Below are 20,733 nucleotides of genomic sequence, written 5' to 3'. Positions count from 1 at the left end.
GACAGAGGCAGGTGGATCTCTGAATTCCAGGCCAGCCTGGTCTACACGGAGAAAGCCTGTCTTGAAAAACAAAATCAAGCCAGGCAGTGGTGGTGCACGCCTTTAATCCCAGCACTTGGGAGGTAGAGCCAGGCAGATCTCTGTGAGTTAGAGGCCAGTCTGGTCTACACAGAGAAACCCTTAATCGAAAAACAAACAAAAGAAAGAAAGAGAGAGAGAGAGAGAGAGAGAGAGAGAGAGAGAGAGAGAGAGAGAGAAAGGAAAGAAAAGACAAACAAACAAGTGTATGATACCATGGCCATCTTTTTTAAGTGGGTTCTGAGTTTAAATGCAGGGCTTTATGGTTGTAGTAAGCAAGCATTTCACTGACTCAGCCATCTCCCTAGTTCCCAACCCTCAGGTTTCCTAACACCATGTAACAGATGGAGGGAGGCCTGGAGGAGGGGCGCATGCAGATATGGGGACGCTTAGGCCTCCTGTGAGGTGTAACTGGATCCCTCTGAGCTGCAGGTAGAGGGCCTGTGTGGTCCTAACCCCTGGCCTGATCCTCCACCTCCCGGTCCCCTCCCCTGCCTTTTTACATAAGACCCAGGCACCCAGGACCTCGGGTAGGGCCCTTGGCCATGGCCTTCACAGACCTGCTGGATGCTCTGGGGGGTGTGGGTCGCTTCCAGTTTGTCTATACGGCTTTGCTGCTGCTGCCCTGCGGGCTGCTGGCCTGCCACACCTTCCTGCAGAACTTCACCGCGGCCGCACCCCCCCACTACTGCCAGCGTCCTGCCAACCACACAGAGGCTACCACCAATGACTCAGGGGCCTGGCTGAGGGCCACCATACCCCTGAACCAGCATGGGGTCCCTGAGCCGTGCCAGCGCTACACGGAGCCTCAGTGGGCCCTTCTGAAATCTAACACCTCCTCGCTCGGACTGGCCACCGAGGACTGCAAGGATGGTTGGGTCTATGACCGAAGCATTTTCCCATCCACCATTGTGATGGAGGTCAGAGGTGGGTGGGTGGTTTGGGGGACTGGGGGGAGGCTGCTGCCTAAGGACAAGGCTTAGCATTCCTCTCTCCCTCACAGTGGGACCTGGTGTGTGAGGCCCGTACCCTCCGTGACCTGGCTCAGTCCATCTACATGTCTGGGGTGCTGGTAGGGGCTGCCTTGTTTGGTAGCCTAGCAGACCGGTGAGTGTTTTTGGGGGGATCCTAGTCACCCAGAGAAAGCCCTTGCATTGTTCATCTATGTTCCTTTTCTTTCCCTTCTTCCTTTCTTCCTTTTTCTTTTTGTGTGTATGTGTCTGTATGTGCATAATATAATGCATTTGTGTATGTATCTGTGAGTGTTTTTCTTTCTTTCTTTTTTTTCAAGACAGGGTATCTCTGTGTAGCCCTGGAACTCATTCTGTAGACCAGGCTGGCCTTGAACTCATAGAGATCCTCCTGCTTCTGTCTCCTAAGTGCTGGGATTAAAGGCCTGCACTACCACCACCCAGTGAGTGTTTTTCTTTTAATTTTTTGAATTTCTGATCTTTCTGCCTCCACTTCCCAATGCTGGGATTACAGGCATGGGCCTCTGGGTCTTTTCAAAATCTCTACCTTTTCCCAACCTGGACTAAATCACTCAGTCTCTGATTTTCTTCCACACATATCCCTCTATCCCTGGGCAGCCTTGGCCACCAGTACTGGGGTCCTGACAGTAGCATGTGCTATGTATGTAGTGGGGTGCCTTTTCCTGGTATCTCATCTTCCCCTTGACTGCTTTGGTGTCTCCACCAAGGCAGAAGGGTCAGGCACAGGTTCTGCTCCCCTGAGGTTATCTGGCCACCTTGGGATTCCCTAACCCCTTACTCTTTGGGTTCAGGTTGGGTCGCAAGGCCCCACTGGTCTGGTCATACCTGCAGCTAGCAGTTTCGGGGGCTGCCACAGCATATGTTGGCTCCTTCAGCGCCTACTGTGTCTGCCGGTTCCTGATGGGCATGACCTTCTCCGGCATCATCCTCAACTCCCTCTCCCTGGGTGAGTGCAGTCCAAGTGGGACCCAGAGGGGCTGGGGTCATGAGAAAGGGGAATTGCAGCCACCATAGGACATCTTTTTAAATTTTGTTTTGTGGTAATTCTCACCCAGAACCTCAACTCAAAACTTCCTACCCAGGGGTCTGGATTTGGAAGACCTGGGTTGACAGATTGTGACCATGGTAGCAGTGGCAGTGGACCCTGGTGGCCTTTCTTGGATCTGAGTTTCAGTTTACTAATCTGTGAGCTGCAAGGGTCAGATTGATTTCATTTCAGAGTTACTCAATAGCCACTGATTGTCTACAATGTGCCAAGCTTAGGTGGGGTCACATGGGTGACTGGGACACAGGGCCATGAGATAGGATGATCTCCAAGGGAGCCAGGTAGGGTAGCTCACACTTGTAATCCCAGCACTTGGGAAGTGGAAGCAGGAAGATCAGAAGTTCAAGGTTATCCTCAGTTACATAGCACATTTGAGGCTTGCCTAAGCTGCATGAGTCTGTAAATGAGTAAGTCAGGGGAGCTCATACAATCAAATTATTCTAATCTGAAATCCAACCCCCAAAACTTTAGGGCAGGATGCCATGAATATAATCCCAGCTCTCAGCAGGTAGAGGCAAGAGTATCACACATTTGAGGCCAGCTTGGTCTACAAAGCGGGTTCCAGGCTAACCAAAAACTACAGAGGGTGCGACCATGTCTATAACAAAGAAATAAATAGCTGGGCAATGGTGGTACATGCCTTTAATCCCAGCACTTGGAAGGCAGAGACGAGCAAATCTCTGTGAGTTCAAAGCCAACCTGGTCTACAGAGGGAGTTCCAGGATAGTCAAGGCTACACAGAGAAACCTTGTCTCAAAAAAAAAAAAAAAAAAAAAAAACAGAGAGAGACAGAGAGAGAGAGAGAGAGAGAGAGAGAGAGAGAGAGAGAGAGAGAGAGAGAGAGAGAGAGAGAAGATGGTCCCAGAGACTGCAGAGAGCGTTGACTGTATGACTTCAGGGAAGGTGGGCTGCCTAAGCTGCAAAGGCCGGTCATTTCTTAGCCCCATGGGTGCTAAACAAATAGGAGTGTCACCCTTCAGTGACAAGTGATGAACCGGAGCCTGTAGGTGGCCCTGGTGGAAGGTGTTGTGAAGCAATAGAGAACCCACCCTGGACACAGCTGCCACCTGTGTGCTGCTCCTAAAACACTGTTTGCTTCTGAAGGCCTCATCAGGCTCAGAAACTGCCACCACCTTTGGCCGTCCAAAGACAGATGAGCCTTTGACTTCAGGGTGGGAGTGAGGTCTTGGGCCTGGAGAACCAGGTGTACAGATCAGTATCCCTTCTCTTCTCTTTCTGTCCAGCATTTGGATATTGGAAGGTGCTAAGCATTTATTGGGACCTCAGTAATACATTCCCACCCTTCACCTTCTAGAAGGGCAGGTGTCCAGCCATGGCTTAGAGCAGGTACCTGAAGTCCATCAGTCCATCTTGTACTAGAACAGCCTCTATACCACACAAATGTTTGCGTGCTCATGGGCACGTACGCTTGAATACACACACACACACACACACATACACGCACGGGATATGCCAAGAGAGCCCCCACACTCTGTCTCAGGACATTTGACCTTACAATGAAGCCACTGTAGAGTCTGATGTCCTATAATGACCTGCCGTAGGCCATATAAGAGTTTTGTCTAGGTAAATCTTGGCATGGACTTTAAGTTGCCACAGTCACGAGAAAGGGACAGATGAGCTAAACAGCTATGTGGTGAATGAGTCCCTCAAACTGGCTGCCTGTCTTCTACAGTTGTCGAGTGGATGCCGACCAGAGGCCGGACAGTGGCGGGCATCTTGCTGGGCTTCTCCTTCACCTTGGGCCAGCTCATCCTGGCTGGTGTGGCCTACCTGATCCGCCCCTGGCGGTGGTTGCAGTTTGCTGTCTCTGCTCCTTTCATGGTCTTTTTCCTCTATTCTTGGTACGTCCAGCAGAGGGGGGCTTGGGTGGGGGCGTGCATCTGTGTGACTGAACCCCGTCACATAGGTCGGAGTGTGTGGGGCCTGCTATGTGCTGGACACAGAGAACAGAAGGTGTCATGAGGGCCACAGGGCCCAGGTACTTATGAATAGCTTTAGGGAATCTTTGGCAAACCTCTTGCCTTGGCATGGAGCTCTGGAACACACAAAATGATTTTGCCTATATCAATTTCATTATACTTCACAACAACCCCATGGTGTTTTGTTTTGTTTTTTTTTTTCCATCACAGGCAATTTATTTTGTTCTATTCATTCACAGTTAATACAGAAAATAAGAAAATACTTGGAAACATTTCCATATAATGTTTGACACAGAAATCATCAAATAGAAGTATACAATGTTGACAGGAGGCAGTATATTTATAATTTATAACCCCAAATGTATTTATAAATTAGAAATGGAAAGATCTACAAATGAAATTATGAAGGTTCACCAAAGTCATTTAATCTGTCAGTTTCTCATTCATTTTTATGTCTTAATAATATTCTATTGTATGAATAAGCCACATTTTATTTCTCTCCAGTATTTGATAGCTATTTGAGTTGTTTTAACACACTGCTGTAAACCTTCATGTACATGTTTCATAGGTGCACATTTTCAGTAGTTTGAGGATATATTCCTAAGGGTAGAATTGTTGAGTAACAGAGTAACAATGTTTTGCATTTTGACCAACCACCAAACTGTTTTGCCAAAGTGGCACACCATTTTACAATCTCACCAAATCCTTGTTTTTAAGGCTCTGATTTTTGTACAAAAGCATTCAATCATTCTGTCAGACCAAACCAGGAAAAGTTAGCTATAGTTCAGAGCTGTTCTATTCCATTTACTATGCAAAGCCATTCTTGGCGTTTGCAACTCTCAGCCCTTTTGAGTATTCTTGCAGTGTTCACCTTTTCCTCCACCACTTTTTTTTTCTTCTTTTTTTCTGGTTTATTTCTATCTATTACAAATGTATAAAAAATCCTCCATCAATGCTGCTGTTAGCAGCAGAACCTTGAGAAATATACCTTTGGTTTGCCTCAGAAAAGGAACACATATTGCACTGTAAAGTTTATAAAATTGGCGCAAAACATTGTGATAATGTTACAATACCAGTTTTAAGAGTTCAGTGACTAATGGGGAGCCAATGGGATACATGCAGAACTGTGAAAGCGATCTCACTTAGCCAGCTATACACGTAGACTGTAAATCTACATTCAGATCATTTCTGAACTAAGACTATCATCTCAGTTTATCTGTTGAGGTCAACCAGGAAACCCTAGAATATACCTTGATTTTTGCAAAAAACAAAATAGGGGGAGGGGTTTCTTCAGCATTTCAGTCCACGAGTAACAGTATCCTAACAGGCAAAGTGTTCTCTCACTGTCAACATAGAATGAACTGCTGCTGGAGGTCAACTTGGGCTTTAATTTGCATTAGCACTTACATGCATAGTAGTCCAAGTTGTTGACCTCATGACTTTAAAAAGTAACTCTAAAAAAGTAAAATGGCCCTTCTTGGAAGACTAAAGAAAGACATCCAGCCACAGTTGTAAAAAGTCTCATCAAAACAATATACCCTTTTATGAATTATGCCTAATTTAAAAAAAAAAAGCCCCAAATAAGAAGCAGCTCTGAAAAAGAAAATATAACTTAAGATATTTGAAAAAAAACAAGGTGAATACAGGTTCAAAAATAATTAAGATACATTTTCTTAAGGCTACCTAGAATTAGGCTTTAAAGAATTCTACCATTTCAAGTTTACCACTAGTTACTAGATACCTATTTACAAACAAGATGTTCACCTTTTTTGTTTCTTTATCAAGAGAAAAATCTACCTTCAGACTATGAGGGTGGTGATGGGGAGGAACTAGAAAACAAGATTCAAACAATCCCATGCAAATATCACATTTTTCAAATGGAAGAACTCCAAACTGCACTAGAAGTTCCAATCACTAAGACACTTTCCACTGAAATGATTTAAGTACAACTACATGGCACCAAGGTTTAGGCCTAATATAGGCCTGACAACCAAGTCCTTGTTTTCTGGAAGAAAGGCCTCAAAAGTCCCACTCAATTCCACATAACAATACTTCAAAGATCAGTTAGGTTTTCCTTTCCTTAATATTTTTGTTTTTGACTTCTAATCTTAAAGACTAGATTAAAACTTAGCTCATTTCCCAGAAGGCATTGCTTCCCTTTGCTCTATGAAAGAGTCCACCAAGACCTCTTCCTCAAAACCATCTAGCCCCCAGCCTCCAGCCTGTGCTTGTGATGCATCTTTCTCAACATCCTGATAAGGTAATGTAGGTAAAATATGCTCATAAACATTAAAACTAGTTGTTAGAAAGACGTAACTAGCTTTAAGTTTTAGAACATAAATACTTGCAGCTTAATCTGCACTGACAATGATTGTCGAAGCCTAGAATTCAACATTTACAAATTCTCATTCACACACACAAAACACACTATTATCACACAACTTGTATCTTGAGAGAATCTTCTGCTTTTTAAATCTTTGGCCTCCCAGTCAATCCCAAGTTCAACCAACTTTTCCAAGTTCTGGTAGTTACCTGGACCACTGAGCATTGCCACAAGACTTCTTCTCTTTTGAAACATCCTTTTTCTCTAGATATTAGGATAGCTACACCAGCTTGTTTCTTCTGTGGTGTATGTTGGTGTGGGATTATCTATTGCTTGATTTTTCATGGATGTGTTTAGCTTCTTTGGGTTGAATTTTCCCTTCTAGTGCTTTCTGTAGGGCTGGGTTTGTAGACAGGTATTGATTAAATCTGGTTTTATCCTGGAATATTTTGTTTACTCCGCCTATGGTGATTAAGAGTTTTGCTGGGTATAATAGTCTGGGTTGGCATCCATGGTCTCTTAGTGTCTGCATGAGACTTGTCCATGATCTTCTAGCTTTCATAGTCTCTATTGAGTAGTCTGGTGTTATTCTGATGGGTTTACCTTTATATGTTACTTGGTCTTTTTCCTTTGCAGCTCTTAATATTTTTTCTTTGTTCTGTGTGTTTAGTGTTTTGATTATTATGTGGCGAGAGGACTTTTTTTTTGGATCCAGCCTATTCGGTGTTCTGTAAGCTTCTTGTATCTTCATAGGTATTTCTTTCTTTAGGTTAGGAAAGTTTTCTTCTATGATTTTGTTGAATATATTTTCTGTGCCTTTGAGTTGGTATTCTTCTCCTTCTTCTATCCCTATTATTCTTAGGTTTGGTCTTTTCATGATGTCCCAAATTTCCTGGATGTTTTGTGTTAGAACTTTTTTGTCTTTAGTGTTTCCTTTAACTGATGAATCTATTTTCTCTATCATGTCTTCAGTGTCAGAAATTCTCTGTTCCATCTCTTGCAATCGGTTGGTTATGCTTGTTTCTGTAGTTCCTGTTCGTTTTGTCAGGATTTCTATTTCCAGCATTCCCTCAGCATGTGTTTTCTTTATTGTCTCAAATTCATTTTTCAGATCTTGGAATGTTTCTTTCATCTGTTTAATTGCTTTTTCTTGGCTTGATTTGATTTCTTCCCATTTTTTGTTCATTTTTTCTTCCATTTCTTTAAGGGAGTTTTTTATTTCCTCTTTAAGGGAAGTTTTTATTTCCTCTTTAAGAGAGTTTTTCATTTCCTCTTTAAGGAAAGTTTTTATTTCCTCTTTAAGGTAGTTTTTCATTTCCTCTTTAAGGAAAGTTTTTATTTCCTCATTGAGGGAATGTTTTATTTCTTCTTTAAGGGCCTCTATCATCTTCTTAAAGTCATTTTTAGGGTTGATCTCTTCTGTTTCTTCTGTCATGGTATGTTTAGGTCTTGCAGGTGTAGAATCACTAGGTTCTGATGTTGCCATATAGGTCTTTATGTTGTTGCCTGTATTTTTGCACTGGCGTCTACTCATCTTTTCCTCTGTGCGGTGCAGGTGGTGTCTGTGTCTGAGAGTGACTCTCTTGTTCTAATTTTTAGTCTTGGTTTAGTAGGGGTTCTTGGTTAAATTGGTGCTATTGGGCTGTTTCTTCAGGGACAGCTGATTTCAGTCGGTGAATTATATACTTATGATTCTGGTGATCTGGTTTAGTGGCTGGGTAGTGCCTTCTTCTGTGTTCCCAGGTCACGTTTTGTTCATTTGTCAACTCCTCAGCTGATCTTGTTTCTTCAGACTTCAAACTGTAGGCATCTGAATCCTCTCCCAGATGGGTTTCAGCTGAGCAGGGTAGTCTCACCAACACCTTCAAGTTGTTGGGTTTCACAGGATCAGCAGTTGGGCCCTGGGTTGTCCCCAGACGGAGTGCCCAGACTCGCCCTGGTTCTGACCCACGGAGATAGCCTCTTCCCCAGGTGTTGGGGCTAGGGGCTTCCCCGTTCCAAGCTGTGTCCGCCCCTCTCCATCACCGGGCCTGTCCACCCCTGTGGCCCGCTGCCACAGGCCCACTTGTGTCCGCTTGTCTCCTCTGCCAGGCCTGTATGGCCCTGTCAGCTGCCGCTGAGTCTGTCTGCCTCTGCGGGCGGCCAACGGGCCTGTATGTCTCTGCCGGCTGCCACTGCGGGCCTACCTACCTCCGTCTGTCACTGCTGCCGGGCCCATCCACCTCTGCGAACTGCCACCGGGCCTGTATGTCTCTGCTGGTTGCCACCGCGGGCCTGTATGTCCCTGTCGGCCGCTGCCACGGGGCCCTTCCACCTCCGCGAGTCGCCGACCTGCGTCTGCCTGTCTCTGCCGCGTGGCCCGTCTACTTCTGTGGACCGCCGCCGGGCCTGAATGTCTCTATCGGCCGCCTCTGCTGGGCCCGTCCACCTCAGTCTGCTTATCTCCACCGCAGGGCCTGTCCACCTCTGTGGATCACCGCTGGGCCTGAATGTCTCCGCCAGCTGCCGCCGGGACTGAATGTCCCTGTCGGCCGCTGCCGCCGGACTCGTCTACCTCTGCGGGCCGCTGCCACAGGCCTACCTGCGTCTGCTTGTCTCCGCCATCTTGGAATTGATTCCCCTATGGTGTTTTGTAAGAAGGGAACTGAGTTTTGTAAGAAGGCAGCCCAGAGAGGGACCATGATTTTTTCAAGGCCACACAGCTAGAGTAAGAACCAGAGTCAATAATACCAAGTGTGTCTTAGTTTTGAAGGACTCTTCAGTGATTCTCTGTATATGCTTAAATAAATAAATAGCCGGGCGGTAGTGGCCCATGCTTTTAATCCCAGCACTAGGGAGACAGAGGCAGGTGGATCTCCGTGACTTCAAGGCCAGCCTGGACTATAGAGTGAGTTCCAGGAAAGGCTCCAAAGCTACACAGAGAAACCCTGTCTAAAAAAAGAAAAAGAAATAGATAGATAGATAGACAGATAGACAGACAGACAGAGACAGATAGACAGATGATAGATAGATAGATAGATAGATAGATAGATAGATAGATAGATAGATAGACAGAGACAGACAGACAGACAGATGATAGATAGATAGATAGATAGATAGATAGATAGATAGATAGATACACAAAACAGGAAAATAGTTTGGCAAGATAGCTCAGCAGGTAAAGACACTTGACTTCAAGTTTAACAACCAGAGTTTAATTTCTAGAACCCACCCACATAGTGGAATTAAAAAAAAAAAAGAGCTGGGCAGCGGTGGGTCATGCCTTTGATCCGGGAGGCAGAGCCAGGCAGATCTCTGTGAGTTCCAGGCCAGCCTGGTCTACAGAGCGAGATCCAGGACAGGCACCAAAACTACACAGAGAAACCCTGTCTCAAAAAAAAAAAAAAAAAAAAAAAAAACACAAAAATAAAAACAAACAAAAAAGGGGGGAGGGGGAGAGTATTGTATTGGGTGTGGTGGTGCACACCTGTTTTTCCAACACTCTGGCGGCAGAGCCTGAAGGACCAGAGTTTGAGGCCAACTTGGTCTATCTAGGGTGAACCTGTCTCAAAAACAAAACAAAACAGATAACAGAGGGCTATCGATGGCACGTCCTGGCCGGGACACAGGGGACCATGCCCCCTGCCCTTAGGGCTGATAGAAGGTAATGAGGGTGTGTCAGGACTGTGGGTGGGAATGATCTTTCTGTGTCCCAGGTGGCTTCCAGAGTCATCCCGATGGCTCCTCCTTCATGGCAAGTCCCAGCAAGCTGTGGAGAACCTTCGGAAGGTGGCCATGATAAATGGCAGGAAGGAGGAAGGGGAACGACTGACTACAGAGGTGAGCAGATGTGTGGCTGGAAGGCTGGGGTAGGTTTCTGTGGTACTAACAGCTCTGGTTACACTGGGACACGTCAGCTGCCCAGGACTTCCCTGCCTGTCGTCCTAGGGCAGAGGGTGGAGACGCTCAGGGGGGCAGAGTGTGATGTGTTGAGTATGGGGGCTGGGGAGGTGGCTTAGTGGACAAAGTATTTGTTGTACAAGCATGAGAAACCCAGTTGAATCCCCAGCATGCTCAGGGAGAAAAAAAGCCAGGTGTGGTGGTATACCCAAAACTGAAGAATAGAGAGAGGTGGACCCCAGGGACTCACTTGCCAGTCAGCCTAGCAGCTTCAGTGACAACTTTGAACTTCAAAAAGAAATTTTTAAGAAATACACACATAGCTGGGCATGGTGATACTCACCCTTAGTCCCAGTACTTAGGAGGCAGAGGCAGGCAGATCCCTGAGTTCAAAACTACCCTTGCCTACAAAGTGAGTTCCAGGACAGCCAGGGATACACAGTGAAACCCTGTCTCAGGTGGAAAAAAAAGGAAAAGAAAAGAAATACACACACAAAACACATACAAGAAGTGATAGTCAACATTTGCCTTCACATTCCTTTCACATGTGAGTACACACACACACACACACACACACACACACACACACACACACGAACACACTCGTACACACATGAGGAGGAGAAAGAAAGAAGAAGAAGACAAAAAGCAGACTGGGCGAGTGAGGTGGTTCAGTGGGTTAAGTCCTTGCTGCTGAGCCTGGTGATCTGAATCCAGTTCTCAGGACCCATGCTCAGGAAGGAGAGAGCTGACTCTAAAAGCTGTCCTCTGAAACCCTCCCCCCACAAAACACACGCTGTAGCACCTATGTGCTCACACATACACACACACACACACACACACACACACACACACACACGGTAGCACCTATGTGCACACACACACACACACACACACACACACGCTGTAGCACCTATGTGCTCACACACACACACACACACACACACACACACACGCTGTAGCTCCTATGTGCTCACACACACACACACACACACACACACACATGCTGTAGCTCCTATGTGCTCACACACACACACACACACACACACACACTGTAGCACTTATGTGCACACACACACACACACACGCTGTAGCTCCTATGTGCACACACACACACACACACACACACACACACACACACACTGTAGCACTTATGTGCACACACACACACATGCTGTAGCTCCTATGTGCTCACACACACACACACACACACACACACACACACACGGTAGCACCTATGTGTGCACACACACACACACACACTGTAGCACTTATGTGCACACACACACACACACACACACTGTAGCACTTATGTGCACACACACACACACACACACGCTGTAGCTCCTATGTGCTCACACACACACACACACACACACACACACACACTGTAGCACTTATGTGCACACACACACACACACACACGCTGTAGCTCCTATGTGCTCACACACAAAATAAGTAAATGCAACAAAAACTGTAACAAAGAGAAAGAAGCGGACGCTGAGGTTCGGACAGGCCCGGGAATTTGCCTGTGAGCACTTGGTAGCGTTGTACTGGAGACCGGAGCTAGGCCTTGCACATCTAACTCAGCGCTCAAACAGCTAACTCCAGCCAGTTGCTTTTAACCACTGCCTGACACTACCATGAAGTTACCAGGAATTAAGTGAGTATATGTCTAATGCCACAGAACCTCAGGATTGTCTGGGTGCATATTGCAGCCTCCCCATCTCAAAATCATACAGTCTCTAAGGGCCACCAGTTCCTCAGTGAAGAGGAGGATAAGGTGCCCCCAGCAGGGAAATGGGGTGCCAGAGGACTCAGTGCCCCTGACCAGACATTGCTCACACAGGTGGTGAGCTCCTACATCCAGAGTGAGTTTGCAAGTGTCCGTACCTCCAACTCCATCTTGGACCTCTTCCGAACCCCGGCCATCAGAAAGGTCACATGCTGTCTCATGGTTGTCTGGTAGGTGATGGGCTCATACCCAAGACTTTGTCCTGAGATGGGGACACACTTTCTGCTGTCATTGGCAAACTTTGTCCTGAAACAGTCCTCGTACAATGAGCAAGTGAGTGTGTGAATGCAATCTCCTGTCACACATCGGGGCCTTAGGGCTGGGGAGATGGCTCGGTGACTAAGAGCACTTGCTCTATGAGTGCCTGAGTTCAAAGCCCCCGTACCTGTGTAAAAAGCTGAGCATGGCCTCGTGTGCCTGGAACACTGAATACGAGCAGATCCTGAGAACTTGTGAGCGGTCAGCCTAGCCAAACTGAACTTCAGGTTCAGGTTTAAGGGAACAAGGCATCAAAAGATAGAGGAGGACACCCAATGTCCCTTGGTCACTGTATTTGTGCACATTGGCATGGACATACATAGGCAAAGGACACACACACACACACACACACACACACACACACACACACACACACACACACACTCGTAATAAAAAAGTTCACCCTCCGGGCTGGAGAGATGGCCCAGTAGTTTAGAGTACTTGCTCCTCTTGCAGAGGACCCTGGTTCAATTGCCAACACCTACATGGTAACTCAAAACCATCTGTAAATCCAATTCCAGGGGATCTGCCGATCAGACACACATGCAGTGTACAAGCATATATGCCAGCAAAAAAAACACTCATGTAAAAATGTGTGGCTTTTTTTTTTTTTTTTTTTTTTTTTTTTTTTTGCCGGGTGGTGATGACGGACACCTTTAATCCCAGCACTTGGGAGGCAAAGGCAGGTGGATTTCTGTGAGTTCAAGGCCAGCTTGGTCTACAAAGGGAGTTCCAGGATGGCCAAGGACTGCTGCACAAAGAAACCCTGTCTCAAAAAAAAAAAAAAAAAAGCCGGGCGGTGGTGGCGCATGCCTTTAATCCCAGCACTCGGGAGGCAGAGCCAGGCGGATCTCTGTGAGTTCGAGGCCAGCCTGGGCTACCAAGTGAGCTCCAGGAAAGGCGCAAAGCTACGCAGAGAAACCCTGTCTCCAAAAACCAAAAAAAAAAAAAAAAACTCCCTCAAATGTTCCTGTTGAAGTGTGGTCTTTTGAGTCTCAAAGTCAAAGCATGCAAAGGGCCTCAGTATTTGTGACCCCTGACATCTGTTACCTGATTTGAGGGGGTTTGCTTCAGTATTTGTGACCCCTGACATCTGTTACCTGATTTGAGGGGGTTTGCTTCAGTATTTGTGACCCCTGACATCTGTTACCTGATTTGAGGGGAGTGTCCCCTGGGCTCTGGGAATGCAGGGGTGTCTCCCACTCTGGAGGTGGAGAGAGCTTTGATGAGCTGGCTCTGGGCAGCAAGAGAGCCGTGGTGACCCCAATACCTCACTGAGGTGTGCTGTAACAACCCCAACCCCCAGCCGAGCCTGCCTTCTGGGATCCAGCCATTTCTTCCCCTTCTTTTTCCTGCTGGAAAGACACAAACCACCAACTCCAAACTCAGAGGTTGAAAGACCTCTTTTGGATCCTTCTAGAAAGAATTGGCAATGACCCATTTTTGTTTAGAGGCTGCAATCCACGGCTCAGGCAGGGGTGGGGCCTTGGGTCTTGCTGTAGGATTCTCCAACCATCTCGACCCCCTTGAAGCTCCTGGCTTGTGCAATTTCAGTTTATACAGAAAATCTCGGCCATTTCAAGGCTCCCCTCAAGGCCTGGAGCCTAACCAGGCCGCATCTGGGTCCAATTTTACTATTTCTGGAGTGTGGAGAGAGGCCCTCTAGGCTCAGCTAGGGTGGAGGCGGGGACTCCTGGGGTCCCTGAGGACTGGGAAGATGGAAAGGGAGAACTAGTCAGCTTGCACAAATGTCTCCAAGCCCTGTTGTTTCCTGTCGTGGAAATTTACAAACTACAAAGGCAATGCATACTCAATGTCCAAAAGAGAAAGACTGAGGAACGGATGGCTTGAGTTTTGATCTCAGCACCACCGTTTGCTGTCTGAGCCTGAACATGTTAACCTCGGGTTCCTCAGCCTCCCCATCAGTCAGTGACTTTTAGAACACCACCACCCTTCACAGAGTGCTGTTGTGAAGATCAAGAGTGAATTACGTAAGTCAATGTTCTCAGCTGCGCGTGTGGGGTGCACGCCTTTGATCCCAATGCTGCAATCAGAGGCAGGCGGAAGCTGCGATTTCAAGGCTAGCCTGGTCTACACAGGGAGTCCCAGGCAAGCCAGGGCCATATAGTAAGACCCTATCTTTAAAAAGGGTTAGCCTGGTCTACACAGGGAGTGCCAGGCAAGCCAGGGCCACATAGTAAGACTCTATCTTTAAAAAGGCTAGCCTGGTCTACACAGGGAGTGCCAGGCAAGCCAGGGCTATATAGTAAGACCCTATCTTAAAAAAAAAAAAAAAATTAACTGCGCCCTCACTCTCGACCTTCCCTGGAGATTGACCCCAAGGACAATACACACACACACACACACATACACACGTGTTCCTATAAAAATGGGTTAATACTCTGTTCTGCTACTTGTTTTTTTAAATAACTTTTTAAAAATCATATCTGAAATACCTTTCATCATTAAGCAAAGCCATGGCAAATATGGTGGATTTGCAGTAAATATTTGATAAGCCGCAGAATAATGAGTGAATGAAGGAAGGAATATGAGAGCTTTGCCAGGTACAGGGATGGCAGGCAGGAAGGAATCGCGGAAGATATTTATCTGGTCCATTCTCCCTGTGCTGCTGGGATCCAGCTTGACATGACTGCAGCCATCTTGAATGTGACCCATATTTGCAGCCACCCTCCCTGTCCTCCAGCATGTATCCAAATTTAGTAGGGTAAACAAACTTGACTGGGTAGTCAGCCACGCATTTAGTGCCAAGCACTAACCAAGGCCTGCTTCTTAACTGACATTTGATATGTAAATGGTTTTTTAGAGACCGTCCAAGTACATCCCAATTGGCCCTGATCCATCTTGGCATAGCTTAGCATAAAAAAAAACCCTTCCTCCTGCCCCTGGGCACCAAGACATGTTTCCATCTGCAAGTCCATAGTAACCTGAAGCCTGCCAATCCTGGACTAAGTCTGTCCCTTGGCATCTTCTGTTCTTGGTAGCCAATTCTCAAACACCAAGTTTTTCTAGAACATTGCCAATTCCAGTCCCATCTGGATGGTGCTCCAGGTCGGTCATGGTCCAGTCTCTCTGGGAAGACCATTTGAAGAGCAAAGCTTTCCCTTATCTCCCCTGTTAGCTGTGCCAACAACATGCCCTCAGGACTATGAACATGATGGCTTTTTCCTGTTTGTTCTTCGGCTTTGTCAAAGGCCACTGTGATCAGGTTTTACCCATGAAGCGTCTCCACCCTGCAGGCTGAAGTCCCGGCTGAGGCAGCTGGGTCCCTGCACAGCTCTAAAAAGGCTGAGTGGAAGGAATCTGTCTGGCTCAGCGCCTTGGCCGAGCCTTTGGGGAAGATTCATCTGGCAGGGTTCTGCTCTCGGCAGCTGTAGGGTGAACCTCCGCTGGCCACTCTCAGTTCCCAGAGACCTCCTACATCATTCCTGGCCAGGTGACAGTCTCCATTTTAGTGGAGACTGTCACATCAGATTGCTTGGTGAAGTGCCACACACCTGTAGCCTCAGCATGTGGGAAAGTGGAACCAGAAGAATCAGGGGTTCAAAGTTAGCCTCTGAAAAATATCAAGTTCAAGTCCAGCCTGGGAAACCCTATCTCATAAAACTGGAAAAAAAAAAAAAAAGTTTCCTAGGCTCTGAATCTCTAGCACCCTGTCTTTGACCTATTGGCCCAGGTTTAAAGGACCCATGTGATTGGATCAGCTTCCCTCACCCACCCCCATCTATCTTCAAGTCAACTGACATAAGACCTTCATTACACATGCAAAATCCTTTCACGACCCCACCTAATATTGGTGTTTGGATAACTTGGAAAGGGTGTGTGTAAACCCAGGCCAGGAATAAGGAGGGCTGCATTAGATTTATGCCCATCCAGTCACCGTTTGTGCCTTCCTTGGTGTTTTGGTTAAAGACAGGGTTTCACTTTGTAGCCCAGGTTGGCTTTTGCTGTTCTGGCCTCTTCAGTGCTAGCATTACAGGTGTGTGCCACCCTTACCTCGCATTGAAAACACACACAAAAGTGTACACGGCTCAGCTCGACAGATTTTCATGCTCGATCCAGAAACAGAACACAACTGGGTGCTTGACTCTTGCCTACAATCCAAAACTTGGGAGGCCCAGGCAGGAGGACGGCTGTGATACTTAAGCCAGCTTGGGCTAAATAGTGAGTTCCAGAGCAGCAGGAGCTATGATGTCAGACCCTGTCAGAGGGAGAAGGGGAGAGGCCTCCATCGAGCACGGACTCCTGTCTCAGGAAATAAGGTGGCAGTACTAAATGATGGCCTAGCGGGTAAAAGCACTGTCCCGTGACCCCCAACAACCTGAGTTCCATCCCTGGAACCCGAGGTAGAAGGAAAGGACCGACTCCCCTAAAGCTATCCTCTGGCCTCCACATGGGCACAGGTGCACAGACTATAACAAAAATTAATTAATAAAGTGAAGACAACATGGAGAGTGATTGAGGAAGACACCTGTTGTCAACATCTGGCCTCCACATGCTTGTGTGCACACGCATGAGTGCACCTACACGCAGGAATACATATGCACACATACACAGTCACACACAAAAATAAATAAATGTAAACTTTTGAGACAGTCTCACTATGTAGCCCAGGCTGGCCTTGGTCTTGTGAGCTTCCTTCCTCAGCCTTCCAAGTGTTGGGACCATAGGCACAGACTGGCATGAACTATGGTTCATGTGTTCTTTAATTTATGTCTGTCTTCTATTTCTATTCTTCAGCACAGTTTTAATTCCAGCACTGAAGTTGTCCTGACACTGAAAACCGAACTTGCCCCAGAGCTCAGAGCCTGAGCTCAGGGGAGCGGGTGGTGAGAAAGAGATGTAGTGAGAAAGTGCTCCAAAGTCAGAGGTTTAGGGGACCAGAAGATGCTGCTGGAGGTCAGAGGATTTGAACTCCCCAAGGGGAAGGTCCCCAGGCCACACATGCTGTATCCCTTGCCCCAAGCCCCAGAATAGTGGGCCACTCTGCTGCCTTCCCCAGGTTCTCTAACTCTGTGGCTTACTACGGCCTGGCCATGGACCTGCAGAAGTTCGGGCTCAGCATCTACCTGGTACAGGCTCTGTTTGGGATCATCGACATCCCAGCCATGCTGGTCGCCACTACCACCATGATTTACGTGGGACGACGGGCCACGGTGGCCTCCTTCCTCATCTTAGCTGGGCTCATGGTCATCGCCAACATGTTTGTGCCTGAGGGTGAGTATCTTTGGTGCCCTATGGGAGCCACACAGAGGTGGATTCCAGAAGCGATGGGAGCATCCCTGGAGCTTGACCAGCGGTACATCTATTATTATTCTAGCCCTTGGAAGGCTGAGGCAGGAGGACCGTCAGTTCTAAGCCAGCCTGGACTACAAAGTGAGACCCTGTCTCAAAAGGAATGAAAAGGAAACTTAAGCCACCATGCCAAAGAGGAACTGGTATAATTGACGCAGAGCTGGTTTGGGTGTGGATGATTCAAGGACTCTCCCCACACGATCTCAGGGTGCACTCCAGCTAACACCCATCTACCACAATTTCTTTGAGCATCTAATGCGGGATATTTGAGTCAGGGTTTGCAATTTATAAAAGCAGCAGGACGAGCATGGTAATGACATGGTAGGAAATGCTCAGTGAGCACCAAACGCTCTGCACCAGTGACATATGCCCACCTTGTAACAGTGCAAAGTGCGCTTGTGTTTCCTTACTGCGGGACAGAGAGGCTCGGAGACAGGAGGTCACTGTGGCTAAGTCACCTACCTGGGTCTGAGCTAAGGTTTGAACCAAAGCCCGACTCCAAACCTTGTCTCCACAGCAGACCACGGTGACAGACGCAAATAAGTGAGGAGGTAGATGTCAGATAGGTGCAAATTGGGACTTCTGAATCCCACACAGGAATGAAATGAAGTGGTGGTTTCACCCTTCTCTGGTTCTGTGAATCTCCTGGACACATCTCTCTCTCCTTTCTCTCTCTCCTTTCTCTCTCTCTCTCTCTCTCTCTCTCTCTCTCTCCTCCCTCTCTCTGCCTCTCCCTCCCTCTGTCTCTTTCTCTGAGACAGGGTCTTACTATGTGGTCCTGGCTGGCCTGGAACCTCTTTGTAGACCAGGCTGACCTCAAACAGAGATCTGTCCACCTCTGCCTCCCAGGGACTGGCATTAAAGGCGCATGCTCGTGGCTTTCTTACCTCCGCCTTTGCCCCAAGCTTTATCCTCTGGTCCTCCCAATCCAAAGGGCCCCCGCCTTCCATCACAGCCTTACTGCAGCCTCTGCTCCCCACAACTCCACCACCCCCCCTTTCCTCTCTAGATCTGCAGACCCTGCGGACAGTGCAAGCGGCGCTGGGCAAAGGCTGCCTGGCCAGCTCCTTCATCTGCGTGTACCTGTTCACCGGAGAACTCTATCCCACAGAGATCAGGTGGGTGTGAGCAGGGCGCCCAGGCAGGGCTCCACTCTCCTCCCTGGCACCCACAGGGTCTGACTCTTTGAGGGCCCAGACCCAGCTCTGATAGATCTGCACTTCCCACAGGCAGATGGGAATGGGCTTTGCCTCTGTCAACGCCCGCCTGGGAGGCTTGGCGGCACCCCTGGTCACCACACTTGGTGAGATCAGCCCCATCCTTCCGCCTGTGTCCTTTGGTGCCACTTCAGTCTTGGCTGGAATGGCTGTCGCCTGCTTCTTGACTGAGACCCGAAATGTGCCCCTGGTGGAAACCATTGCTGCCATGGAGAGAAGGTGAGTGTCTTTTGGCACAGTGGACTGTGGGGCCAAATGGCTACAGTTAACCAGAGCTATCTGGAAGTCAGAGGATCTTCCCTGGCTGTGCATAAAAACCCACTTCTGCCTCCCTCTACGACGGCTTCCTCTCAACCAGAACAGGCCCAACAATGAAGAAACAGGACAGAGACAGAATGGGGAGGTCGGAGGGGCTCAGGAGGCAGCATGGTGGTCGAGTGCTTGCCTGGAACACAGGAAACCCCAGGATCACACAAACCAGGTGTGATAACACACACCATTAATCCCAGCACTCAGGAGGCAGAGACAGATGCACCTCTGTGAGTTCAAAGCCAGCCTGGTCTACAGAGTGAGTTCCAGGTCATCTACAGATACCTAATGAGACCCTGTTTCAAACAAGCAAAACAAAAATTGAAAAACATGGTTTGAACATTGAGATTTTTCCAAAAATGAAATCTGTTAAGAGTGGGTAAGTCAGGAAACGACTGAAACAGGAAGATGACAGAAGTTTCTGTTTGCCTTTGAGCAGAGTCAAAGACAGCCAATCCAAAAGAGACGCAGAACGTAAGAGTGAAGAAATTTCTCTTCAGCAGCCGGGGGCTTCTGCCCTCAAAGAAACCATCTGAGCTCCCAAGAGCCTGTGCAGGGAGTGAGAGAGAGTGCCCAAGTCCCCCAGGGGACCCTGGTGCAGAACTCCACACAGAGCCGGAGGACTTCACAGACTTTCCTGCAGAGCCACACCCAAGCCCAAGCAGAAAGCAGAAGCAACCTGCAGGGACCAAAGGAAAGCACACTGTCTGCTGCAATAAAAGCACCACTTTCCAGGTCCACCTGTGATGCCGGGTCTTTGCAGGGTCACAGTGACATCGACACTCTATGGTTTCCCTGGTCAGTTTTCTTGACACACCCGCCCCCCCCCAAAAAAAAATTCCAGAACTCACTCCTTTAGGAAGCATGACATTATGGAAGAAAAGCTCGTTTTTCCTGGTGGTGTGGTGGAGGGATGGGCATTGTCTTCACAGGGGGCCGGGGGGGGGGGGGGGGTCTTCATGCCTACAGGGCCTTGTAGTTAGTGGAACAGCTGATGAGCAAGCAGTGAGGCAGAGTCAGGAATGCATTCGCCTGTTGTTTGCTTTCAAGGCAATAACACTTTGCAGAAATGGGATCTGGTCCAGTTTCCCAAAAGTCATAAAAGGCGCAGGGAATGTCCCTGCCATTCACAGCTTCTCTCTGACCCCGGGTCTGCATACAGTCCAGACTTTGGACATATTCCCATAACCTTGACCTGAAATTTGCTATGTAGATCAGGCTGACCTTGGACTCACAGAGATCTGCCATGCCTCTGCTTCCCAAATGCTGGGATTAAAGGTATGTGCCACCTCACCTGGCTGTATTTTAAATTTTTATTGTATTTCTAAAGATTTTGTATCTCTGAGAATATGGCAATCATCCAGACATGGAGGATATGACTTCAAGAGACTGTCCTGCCCAGACAGTCTGACCCATGACTGCACAACAAATCCTCCAGGGGTCAGCAAGCTAGACCAACAAACACGATTCCCTCCCCGGTTCCATGGCTAGGAACTCGTAAGACCCTTGTGGCACACTCTGGTTCAGGGACTTTTCCAAGCCTGCTGGCTCCACACTGACCAGATCTGCTTCATAACAGCTCTG

General features: G+C 47.8%; 1 protein-coding gene across 2 annotated transcripts; it reads left to right on the top strand.

Moving 5' to 3' along the window:
- Positions 1 to 580: 580 nt before the first annotated feature.
- LOC102918790 (solute carrier family 22 member 20) lies at positions 581 to 20,441 on the top strand. Of its 2 annotated transcripts, none has more exons than XR_006069018.2 (10): positions 581 to 998; positions 1,082 to 1,185; positions 1,862 to 2,016; positions 3,809 to 3,977; positions 10,074 to 10,197; positions 12,107 to 12,222; positions 17,331 to 17,545; positions 18,633 to 18,741; positions 18,857 to 19,059; positions 19,589 to 19,719. XR_006069018.2 is itself a non-coding variant. In XM_006980666.4 (10 exons), the coding sequence occupies exons 1-10, from the start codon at positions 624 to 626 to the stop codon at positions 19,683 to 19,685; spliced, it is 1,671 nt and encodes a 556-aa protein (XP_006980728.2). In that variant the 5' UTR covers positions 582 to 623; the 3' UTR covers positions 19,686 to 20,441. The 2 variants fall into 2 exon arrangements, 1 of the variants encoding a protein (XP_006980728.2); XM_006980666.4 differs by having other exon boundaries at positions 582 to 998; positions 18,853 to 19,059; positions 19,589 to 20,441.
- The last annotated feature ends 292 nt before the right edge of the window (positions 20,442 to 20,733 follow it).

The sequence above is a fragment of the Peromyscus maniculatus genome, chromosome 1 (assembly GCF_049852395.1).
Source record: "Peromyscus maniculatus bairdii isolate BWxNUB_F1_BW_parent chromosome 1, HU_Pman_BW_mat_3.1, whole genome shotgun sequence".
In the NCBI taxonomy this organism is placed as follows: Eukaryota; Metazoa; Chordata; class Mammalia; order Rodentia; family Cricetidae; genus Peromyscus; species Peromyscus maniculatus.
The sequence above is the reverse complement of the archived record's forward strand: the minus strand, read 5'-3'. Positions and strand labels throughout refer to the sequence as shown.